Source organism: Polyodon spathula, chromosome 2, assembly GCF_017654505.1.
Source record: "Polyodon spathula isolate WHYD16114869_AA chromosome 2, ASM1765450v1, whole genome shotgun sequence".
NCBI classification, from domain to species: Eukaryota; Metazoa; Chordata; class Actinopteri; order Acipenseriformes; family Polyodontidae; genus Polyodon; species Polyodon spathula.
In genome coordinates this window covers 96,464,475-96,476,386 of record NC_054535.1, presented here as the reverse complement: position 1 = coordinate 96,476,386, position 11,912 = coordinate 96,464,475, and the positions used below count along the sequence as shown (strand labels likewise).

At 34.5% G+C, this 11,912-nt stretch overlaps 1 protein-coding gene across 1 annotated transcript; it reads left to right on the top strand.

Moving 5' to 3' along the window:
* The first annotated feature begins 1,915 nt into the window (after positions 1–1,915).
* Positions 1,916–8,516, top strand: LOC121328618 (sia-alpha-2,3-Gal-beta-1,4-GlcNAc-R:alpha 2,8-sialyltransferase). Its single transcript, XM_041273463.1, has 4 exons — positions 1,916–2,349; positions 3,755–3,877; positions 5,456–6,013; positions 7,397–8,516. The coding sequence occupies exons 1-4, from the start codon at positions 2,186–2,188 to the stop codon at positions 7,677–7,679; spliced, it is 1,128 nt and encodes a 375-aa protein (XP_041129397.1). The 5' UTR covers positions 1,916–2,185; the 3' UTR covers positions 7,680–8,516.
* The last annotated feature ends 3,396 nt before the right edge of the window (positions 8,517–11,912 follow it).

The following is an 11,912-nucleotide window of genomic DNA, read 5'->3' as shown; positions in this document are numbered from 1 at the left end:
ATATAAAATACAAGCAAAGCAGCAAAAAATATTTAACAGGAGAAAAATGATGATTAGTGATTCTCCTACAAATGCTATGTCAGTAACATACATCCCCCAATATTAAAGCTATCAGTATGTTGATGATTATGCCAAATATCAACCGTATGTACAGAATTGTAAGAATACTGTAAGAAATACAATGTTTAATCATAATATAAAAAGAGATTCTCAAGGTATATGTAAATAAATGTAAATACAGACAGATGGATGAATTTACAAAGTGACAACTCACTATATCCCCAGAATCTGATGCTCTCAATAGCATGAGTTAAATAATATTAATACCAAGCTTCATGATAACCGGATAAGCAGTTATTCTGACACGTGTACAAAATGTAAGTGTGACTGTGGCAGGGCTGAGTCCTGCCCCTGTGAATCGTGTATTTGTGGTGAGTTTTACAAATAAAATATGTTTTGGTTTTGTTTGACAATATAGCATTTGCATAATTTTGTAAAAACAAAGTGTATGCTAGATATGGCATGGCTGGGAGGTTAGACTTCCCTCCCAGCCTAATTGAAACTTCAAGTGCTGCATGTGGCCAGGTGATAACATTACCAGTTAACTTTAGCCACATGTCTAAAAATCTAATTTCTTTGTTCTCTGCTGTTCTGTTGTTTGTGTACCAGTGTGGAGATTTGTGGTTGTGTGGATATCTAGGGAAAGTGAACTAAGACTGTTTTCACTGCATGTTTAACCAGGATAATTGCTACAATTTTAGGGTAGGGATTCAATTCACAAATGTATTTAGTTTGTGTAGGGAGATGGTTCCTGTAGCGATAATTCCCTTTTAGTTGTTTTATATATTGCGTTTGTTTTACAGACAGACAGAAGTCCCCATATATCTCCAGAATCGTATATTGTCAATGAATTAAACGACAAATAATGTCAATACCAAGTTGAATTACAATTGCATAGCGATTCTCCAGATATATAGAAAGATTTGTGACGTGCACCTACCACTGTAGCATGGGATAAAAATGTAGGTCTCAAGTGTGCAAAATTGACAGATAAACATCGTCTAGAAAGCATTCCATGTGGTCTTGTACAGGTCATTACACTGTTGTAACCAACTATCTGCTTTACTTCATGACTCGCATGCTTTGTATCCAGTAAAATGCTTTGACTGCAAATACACTGCAAACGTCTTAAACAGAAAGCATGCAAACTAGTAGCTTATGGTGCAAGTTTTTTTTTTTTTTTTTTAAATATGAAATGCGTATTTACTATAACACCTTCAAGACGTTCTAACGTTCTTGTTATTTAATTAAGCAGTTGGCTTAGTTGAACAAAAAAAATATATATATATATATATATATATATATATATATATATATATATATATATATATGAATGCGTTATCATAAAGTACTTGTTTGCGACCCATGTCGGTAGTGGCTGGGGGCTGGGTGAGGGAGTCACACAGTGTTAGAAGGTTGCAGACTGACTTAATTTTACCATTGAGTCTGTTTGCAAACATTACATACAAAAATGCAATGCTAGTTTTTACAGGGGTGATAGCAAAGTAAGGAGACCTCTTGCATGCGGGGAGGGGAGAGGGGGAGAGACAATTGCAGGAGATTCACCAGCTAAGGGACTGTGGGATGCACGCATACTGATTAATGTTTATGTATACAGGAAAGCGACCTCAACACTGGTAATATATTCTACACGCAATAATATACATGCACATGTATGCACCATGTAACTCATTGCTGTACAAGAAAACTGCATCTGTTATACTTTTTTTTAGTGAAAGATTATGTCTCCTTTAAATATCTGGCGGAGTGAGTTAATTAATTAATTAAATCCAGTGGCTTGAATCGAACGGAAGCATTATTCCAATCACATTTATCATGCAGGATGTGAGAAGGGATGGCAGCTCTGTCTGGAGCCGTGCACGAGAATGAGGGTGCATCTGAGCAAAGACGTATCACCAACGCAACCAGCTGCCATTTCAATAACTGCAGCTCATACAATCCCTCCATTTTTAATTCTTCAGAAACCCAGCTGCAGGTGTATATTTTAAGCACCGCCTTCATGTTTTTTAGGGTTTTTATTATTAGTATTATTATTTTACGATTATTGGATGTGCAGTTTGTTTCTTTCTGAGCTGTATTGTCTCGGTAATGAGAATAAGCCAAGATGGTCCGCATAGCTAACGCGCTGGGTTTGGTAATGTTAAGTGTCGCTTTGCTTATTTTATCCTTAATCAGCTACGTGTCAATCAAGAGAGATAATATCTTCACTACCCAAAAGTATGCACGACCAGGGGGTCCTCGAATGTATATGTTTCATGCTGGATTTCGGTAAGTATGCATGTTTATCTACAATGTGTATTTAACCGGATGTTTTCAGCATGCTCATGCAATGCAGTGATTGCTTTGGTTGCCGTTGATAGTATTTATTTATTACTTGCAATCATTAGCTTTGAAAAAAAAAAAACTGATAATTTGATAATTATGATAATTGCTTGAAACAAGTCTTACATCATAGAATCCAAGAGGCCTTCAGAATATAACAGGCATATCTAGTGGCGCACGCGCCTTGCTTTCTGCTGCGTTGTTCAAAATATAGCTTGAAATAGGAATTGTAATCATGACGATTAAGTATTTAAAACATTTTATGATATATATTATAACTGCCAGACCCTACCATTTTGTTTGCATGTTTACGTGCTTTCTGTTAAATTAACGTTATTTATGTATACAACCTTTTTTTAATGGTCTTTTGCTATTAAACTGTAGTTAAAATATAGAGTACAATTATTGTTTACATTCCCGGGTGAATGCTGTATTGGGAAAATAAATCAACATTACTGACACGTTTACCACAAAACCGTTTTACCGCAAAATTATACAGTGTTTTTTTTTTTTTTTTTTAGTTTAGTTTATATATATATATATATATATATATATATATATATATATATATATATATATATATATATATATCACACACATACACACATATAGACACACACACACACACACACACAAATAGTACCCAATGGCTTTTATTGCGTGTTGATTCTGTGCATAACGTGAGCTAATACACATTCTCAGTGGCCTGCAGTTTAGTGCATTGCATTGACGCCATTGTTAGTATAGATAGCTGTTCAGGGTGCTGATTTACAGCACCCGCACGTAAATGTTCAACATTTATTTACACCTTTACCAGAGGAAGACATTTTGTAGGAGAATATAGAATGGACCGAAGGATAGGAAAAATGTGCGCCTAAAAATACATTAATAACAAAAGAACAGATCAGAAAATATTTATGCAGCATCACAGTGTGCAATGCATAACCATTCAGTATGTAAAAAAGACTTAACGATGTTTGTGTGCTGTTGGAGACATTGCAATGCTTACCTTAGATAAACAAATAATATTTCAGAATATACTTAATAAAACCTGCAAAATGTATGAATTGATGTGCAGTTCACATGCTAAACTGAAATTGTACTGGGAACCGTGCCTTTAAGTGTATTTATAATAGGCTAATATCTGTCAGAGGAACAGTGTGTTGGGAAGAACAGAGGGAATAATAACAAATGGCATTTTAAAATGAGGCCTACATTTTAAATGAGTGAATTAATTGGCTTTTAAAATGATTGCATTAAGCTGGGGCCATTGATTAGAACTGCACTTAACAGCTGTCTTTCAGTGTTACCATTCCTTTCTAATTGAAAATAAATGGACTCTTTTTTTCAGGTCACAGTTTGCAATGAAGTTTCTGGACCCTTCTTTCATACCACTCACAAATGCTCTAAATGACGAACTGCAAGACAAGACATCTAAATGGAAATTTAATAGAACTGCTTTTTTACAGCAAAGGTGAGGCCATTTTGTATGAATCCAGTCACTTATAGTTAAATTTAGACAACAACATGACAACGTTTGCTGTTTTTGATGGTCAACTCAAATTCACAAATAGTCAAAGGACACTAAAACACGTATATTACACCAATGATGGTACAAATATTTTCATAATAAATGAGTTTATACAGTGACTTCACTTGAATTTAAGAAAGACATACAGTACATTTTCTGAAATCTACCCTAGTGAAAAAGTGACTAGAAATAACAGAACTTCAGTGAACATGTTGATTACCCTGTGCTTTGCAGTATTGACCCCCCCACATCAAAAGACAGTTTAAATCCTTATATCAGTATGTATGTAAGTGTCCCATATGTTGAGTTCTCACAGTCATAGGTGTTGGGGGGCATTGATTGGTATTAGTATTAATCTTATGGGATTGGAAAATCTCAAATATCAATAAAGATTTCATTGCATGCTTTCTGCTACCAGGGAGCACCCACTGTCAAGCACTAGCTGTGGTGAAACCTCCACGTGGCTGCATCCCAATGCTCCTCCAGTAATAATGTCAGAACTTTTAAGAATTGATAGCTTCAAATGCCATCTTCATTGATATTTTACATTTATATTGTGTTCGCAATTATTCTAATTGGTTCTGTTGGTCCAATATTGCACTTTAATGTTTTGAATGGAATGGTGAAGAGCAACATGCACATAACTACAATGATTATCCAAACAAGTTCAGAGACTCCCAACTTTTAAAGAGAAAGACGCACAAATGTTTCAGATTGAGTGCTTTATTTTAAAACCAGCAGATTTACATTTGTATTTACTGCTTCAGGTTTATAAGCGATTGCTTCCCAGACTGAGAGGTGCTCTTACATCTCTAATGTAAACCCAGTGCCCTGCCCCATTTTACAGTAATTGTGGAGTAGACAATTTAGGGGTCGCAGTGAGAAGGGAGGTAAGGCATCACCTTCCATTTTAGACAGCACGCACACACTGAAAAAGAAACAGAAACCATTTGTATAAAAAGGTCTAGAACAAGTCATAACAAAACACTACAGATAAACCTTATGCAAAGTATGCAATGTGGTCAATTCTAAGTGTGTGAGAGTGCTCTTAGCATGACAGCACTCATTGTAAAGCTCCATTATTCCATTACATCAGCCACAGTCCAATTTTGTATTTCCACTTTTCCAAAATTAGCTGTTTCAGACCAATTACATCTGGAAATTTAAGGTTTCTGGTCAGTGCCAGCAATTTTATTTGGCTAATGAATGAGGCAATACAAGATTTTCTTTCCGTAGGGTTTTTTGTTTTCTGTAAGAAAATTTAATAAATTACAAACATATTAAGACTATCTACAAGCCCCAACATTAAATGTCTGAGTTGTTTATTTCTGGCTTGTTAACTTTATAGAATGTGTTTTTCTGAAGCAAATCTGCTGATGAATCAAGCCCATTGTGTGTTAATAATAATTTTTTGCTTAAGGTGAATGATAGTCATTCGTATATATATATATATAATAATTATAATTATAACATGAGTAAAACTCTACATTTATACATATCTTTATATACATTTTGTTTTAGGAAAGAAATTCTTCACTACATTGATGTGGCAAAAAACTTCACTTTGACCAAGGGCGGAATTCGAGTTGGACAGCTGATGCACTATGACTATTCCAGCCATAAATACGTGTTTTCCATTAGCAATAACTTTAAATCACTGCTTCCTGATGCATCGCCGGTAATGAACAAGCATTACAATGTCTGTGCTGTGGTAGGAAACAGTGGGATCCTCACGGGAAGCAAGTGCGGATCTGAAATAGATAAAGCCGATTTTGTTTTCCGTTGCAACTTTGCCCCAACTGAGGTTTTCCAAAAAGACGTTGGAAGGAAGACAAACCTCACAACCTTTAACCCTAGTATCCTTGAAAAGTACTATAACAACCTTCTTACCATCCAAGACCGCAATAACTTTTTCCTTAGCCTGAAAAAGCTGGATGGGGCCATTCTTTGGATCCCTGCTTTTTTCTTTCATACATCTGCAACAGTTACCAGAACCCTGGTAGATTTCTTCGTGGAGCACAAGGGACAGTTAAAAGTGAAGTTGGCTTGGCCAGGAAATATAATGCAGCATGTTAATAGGTAAGAGCCACTCCCTTTCCTCCCTTTTCTTTTATATCATGTTTGCGATGGGTCTGCAAAAAACCTTAACTACCAGCTCTCTATAATGCGCTTAAGTGTTTGAATCTATTTCAGAGTTACTGTTGCACAGTGTAACTGAAAGTAGCGACCACAAATTCAATTTATTACTGAGGGAGTGATATTAGTAAGTCAAAAGGCCAATACTAAACAAGTGAATGATAACAGCTAGGTTATTGCCCTATAAAGAATATTGTGTTGTAAGTGTTTGAAATCAGGGAGAATGTTTTGCCTAATTAATTATTACATGATGATGCATTTATAATATTAGTGCAACTACACAGTTACAGGGATATTAACACTGTAATTACATTATTAACTCACAAAGTAATTTTGTTTGTAATGACACATCTGCATTTGTAAGTACATCAATGCTGCTGAAATGGTTGCCATGTTAATCAGAACGGATGTAGTTTATTGAAGCTGTGACATTATAACCCTCCAGTTCCTCTAACTCACAGTGTAGAACTATTACCTTATATTTCTAATTTTTAAAAGTATGTGTGTGCCCTTTGATTTTAATAAGAGTGTTCCAATATGACATGACACCAGAAAGCATTGAAAGCAATGACATACATTCATTTTCCGGTTAACTTCTGAACAAAGCTATGAGTAATTTCTTACAAAAATTAAAAAAGGACCTAAACTAATCCTAGTTTATCCCCTGCTCTAAGTGATCACTGTTTAAATTCAAAGGGATTGATCTTATTGACAAAAAGGTTTTCAATGTCACAGATACTGGAGGATACACCACTGCAATCTTATTAAAATATATCACTTGGCAGGTTTTAAATACAAACAAAATAAATAAGTTAAGGCATGATGTAGACTTGCTGTAATTGATTTCCTTACTGGGTTTAAGAGACCTCAGTATTAAACCTATTTCCTTGCATGAATGTCTATTATAAAGATAATAACTATTCTTTTGCATCGTACCAGAATTTGTTGTGTGAAAAGCAGATGTAAATGTGATTACATTATAATAACAGTATGACCAAAGGGCAGTAAAGTGAATAAAATAAAATTAAAAAAACAATTAAATATAGTTTAAGTTCACTATAATTGTAGTTGGCTTTATTTTTGTCATCTTTACTTGCAGTTAAAATTGTGTTACAGAGCAGTAAAAAGTAGAATACTTGCATACTCGAATATGCTATTTGCACTCTAATTACCTTGTAAGAGCTACAGTATATTATGAGATGGGTTTATTTTGCTACTAATTGATTTAAAAAAAGAATTGAGGATTGAAAATACATTTCAAACCATTACAAATGCTGTGCACAATTTTGTTCGTCTGACCTAACGAGAGTGTCCGATGTTTCACAGGTACTGGAAGACCAAACACTTAGCTCCTAAACGTCTAAGTACTGGCATTCTTATGTACACGTTGGCCTCTTCAATGTGTGAGGAGATCCATCTGTACGGATTCTGGCCATTCGGGTGGGACCCCAACACAGGGAAAGACCTGCCTTACCACTACTACGACAAGAAGGGAACCAAGTTCACTACCAAATGGCAGGAGTCCCACCAGCTTCCAACGGAGTTCAAACTGTTATACAAAATGCATGGGGAAGGTTTGACCAAACTGACTCTTTCACATTGTGCCTAGAAACCCAAGATTAATGAAGTGCCAAATGATCAGTCAGTGGTGCCCTACCATGGTTGACTGAGGATACCCAGCCATCATGAGATATTGTAAAATAAAGTTTTATCAAGTGTTATTTTTTTCATAACTCCGGGACCAAGTGTCTTCTCTTAAGTTAAGGGAGAAGGTTTACACCAGTTACTGCTTTTTTGTATTATTTCATTCTGATCTTATTATCAGATTTAACTTTTGGTAGATTAGAAGATTGTTGGCAACATAGGACATACATAGATAATTAGACATAAAGAAACATCTATTGATTTAGATAGATAGATACATAGATAGAAACCTAAAATCCAGCTCTATCACCCGATACGTAATGATTTATTTTAATACATAGTAGTCTTCGGCTAAGAGAACACCCCTCGGGAAGCAAGCTAAGTGTCCTCTTGTTAAGCCTGAGTTGATCGCCAGACACAATATAAATCAATCAATAAATAAATGCTTATTGCTTGTCATTACACACGTTCATATAAAATGAACAGAACAAGTAAGAGAAAAGCAATAGGCAAGTGTATGTTAATAAACTATACTAATATAGTAACAGACAAACTAACGTAATAAACTAGCTGTCAAACTAAAGTAACACGTTAGAAAATGCAGCAGCCGCAGCTGTAGATTAATTATGAAAACCTGTAGAGGATCAATATTCAAAACATGCACAGAAATTATTTAACAGAATAATCACATGAACTGAACTGAAAACGCCAAATTGCTCGGTGGCTCGTGTCTGATTTCAGGTTTTTTTTTCAGGAGCTCGAACAATTTCCTGTTTGTTTACATGCCATTTTGTAATGATGAGGTGCACTCGTGAAAATCAGAATACAAAACGAGGCAGTGATCTGGTGGCGGTTCTGGAAATATTTAAAAAAACAATCAAGACACTCTCACGATGAAAGGTCACATTTGAAAAGATTAAATAAACCATTTGAATTTAAGTTTGATGGTGATGAGTTATCAGATTACAAAACAGTACTGTATCAGTTGTATACGAATCTCTAGCGGTGCCAAAATGTTTTCTTTTTAGTGAAGTTCCTGTTCTTTTTAGGCGGAGCATTTACAATGGAAAAAATCTGTTTCACCACAAGGGTGTTCCCGTAGGCAAAGTGTTCTCTTAAGAGGTGTTCCTATATGCGGACACTGTTGTACCACATAAAAACTTTGAAATGTAAGGGACATGACTAAACTGCCGGACTGTCTTCGTGTTGCCTTGGTAGAGCACCACCTCATTTCATCCCACCCGCATTGTCCTATATTGCACTCTTTGTACCCTATGGGTAAGTTCTTTTTAAGGGGAGCCCCATTGAGACATGTCAGCTGTGTATCAGACAGCCATAATCCATTTAATTTGTACAGGTAGTCTTAGCAGCAAGAAATCTACCAGTTTGTCAATGTGTGCTGGAATGTTGTCTGTGGAATTGCTGATACATCACTTGTGTAAATTTCAATATATAAATAAGAGAATTAAACAAAAGGCGGGGGGTAGGGGAAGGGTGGGATTTCACATAATGGTTTATATATATATATATTTATATATATATATATATATATATATATATATATATATATATATATATATATAATATATGCACTCGGTTCAAAACCTTGTTTAGAGCTTTATTTAAGTGGCACAAACTGCACATCAGTTACTGAATAAATCTGCCATTTCACATTATTTTTCTTTTAAGGGTCATATACTTGCATTGCACTCTGCAAAGCATTTCCAGTCAATTCTGTAGCATAAATACATTTATGATATGGCCATTCATTACTCATAAAATAGAACTTCAAGATTATAGTTACTATTTGTATGACCTTTTCTAAATCGTGGACCATGTATTGGTTTATAAAATATTATGTGACAACTAAGATTTGTGATTCATGAAATTAGAGAGAGCTTTTTGTACTGTAATCAATACATACCCCAACATTATGCTTAAATTACAGTAAATAGTACTTTATTACAACATATGATCATTTACACTTATTCATATTTATTTATTTATTTATGTATTTATGAATGTATTTAAATACTGGTATATTTTATAAATGTAATTGAATCTATAAACAAGAATATTGTACTGTTTTATGAATGTGCAAAACCTTTTCAGTACCCAATTATAAATGTAATGATAAACCAATTAAAGTATTGCATGGACCTTGCTGTTTCTTCACAATTTTGTTACGTTCGAAAACAAAAGCTGGTTGCATGTGGAAAGTGAGTGGTTGAACAGCAACATTGTGGGCACACTATGTACTGTCTGTTGTTGTGAAGGAAGAGCATAGAGCATGTGAATAAGGTGGTAGAATAATTTAGATCTGATTGTGCCCCATTAATACAAATACAAGGAATAATAAACTAAATATTCTGAATGTTTGCTACATCATTTTCATGCAGGTTAGTATATCCTAAAGGAGTAATTAGGTTAGATAAGGCTATGGTCACTCAAGTAAGAAAACCAAACAGTATTATACTGTTGCATTGGAGCTACATAGGAGCTGGTAAGATATAGTAGGGGGTTCTCAAACTCGGTCCTGGGGACCCCCTGTGTCTGCTGGTTTTCATTCCAGCCGCTCTCAATTACTTAACTAGACTCTTAATTGAACTAATATTCTGCTTAATTAGACATTTGTACTTGTTTTCAGCTCTTAAACAGTTGCGGTTCAAGTTGCTTATCAGATGTTACAGTTAACTTGAAATCTGCAACTGTTCAAGAGCTGAAAACAAGTAAAAAGGTCTAGAGACATAGCTCTCAAAGTGGTGACCATCAAATGAAATGAGAAATAGAGATAGAAAGGCAGAAAACAAGATGGAGAGGCTAGATATAGAAATAGGGCGAGTCTGATAGGGAGGCTTGGCAGGAACTTAGAGAGCCTTTTGTCATGTGGATTAAATAGGGCTGTTGTAATATCACATAGATATTACAAGGACCTATGTAGCAGTCATTTTTACAGGTATGTCCTGCATTTAGGATGCTTGACAAATGAAGATTCTCATATTATCAACATTTTTCTTTTAGCATGAAGCCCTAAAATGCCAAAACAAATGCAGTTTTTTTTTTTTTTTTTTTTTGTAGATTTAAGATGTGGTATATTTTGTTTAGCTCACAACTGTTAAAAGCTAACCTGCATGATTAATCAATTAATCTTATATGCATGGTTTCAGAGACTGATTAGCACATACTTACCGTAAGGTAGTCCAAGATTAGTGCTAACCAAAGTCTGTGAAACCAGCCTTTGATCTTTAGATATATTCTTGCATCTACATGCATGGATCAGTTATATTCACATTGTACTTGGTGCTTGGTGTATAGAGGATGACATTAGACACATGTTTTTGTGTTCATTGCATAGAATCCCATTATTACATAATAAACTACACTGTAAAACTGCCTTTTGGTTCAGTCAGTGTGTTGTGCACTGGTTTGCAAGGACAGATCAGAAAAGCTGCTTAGTAAGGTTTTATTATTTTTATCTTTTTTTTTTGGTATATATTTATTTTATTCATTTATGTGTATTGATTTTTCCTGTAAAAGTTATATCTCGTATTGTGCTGTTAAAAGAAGTGTCAAGATTATTGCCACATTAGTCAAGATACATAAGCAAACCCCCAACTTACATGATATTGTGCAGTAATAGGTCATTAAAGCTGAATGACGCTCACCATTCACTCCTTTCACTTGGGCAGGCACACCACTTTATTTCCAAGGTTTGTTGGAAAATACGTTGGCACAGTAAATGTTATGTGTTTCAGTAGCTTACAAGGCCATTGGCATATTTAATCTAGGAGTATATTTGTACTCTTTTTTTATGTGTGACTCTAAAGTTCTTTTGCTGCTGTACCAGAAAAGGACTCCCTAATTACTATTAGTGACATTTTCAATTTCTTGGGTCCATGTTCTGTCAAACTGCAAAGGACATTTTTATATGAAGGATGCTACTGTCCTCTTACTTGAATGTCTTTTTTTGCAGTGTTTTTATTTATTATTATTATTATTATTATTATTATTATTATTATTATTATTATTATTATTATTCTGAACAAGAACTTATTTATTATATTGACACAGCATTATTTTAACTTTGGCAACTTGCAAATCTGATATCTGTAAAAGTTTAATGTTCATGTACTGAATGTGAATGGATAATAGCAAATGTTTTTTTTTTGTTTTTTTTTAATTACAAAACATTTTTAAT

Excerpts from the sequence above, each read along its gene's own strand:
- LOC121328618 (XM_041273463.1), top strand. The coding sequence starts at position 2,186 with ATGGTCCGCATAGCTAACGCGCTGGGTTTGGTAATGTTAAGTGTCGCT. Across the intron at positions 2,350-3,754 it reads ATGTTTCATGCTGGATTTCG|GTCACAGTTTGCAATGAAGT; the intron begins GTAAGTATGCAT and ends TCTTTTTTTCAG. Across the intron at positions 6,014-7,396 it reads ATAATGCAGCATGTTAATAG|GTACTGGAAGACCAAACACT; the intron begins GTAAGAGCCACT and ends GATGTTTCACAG.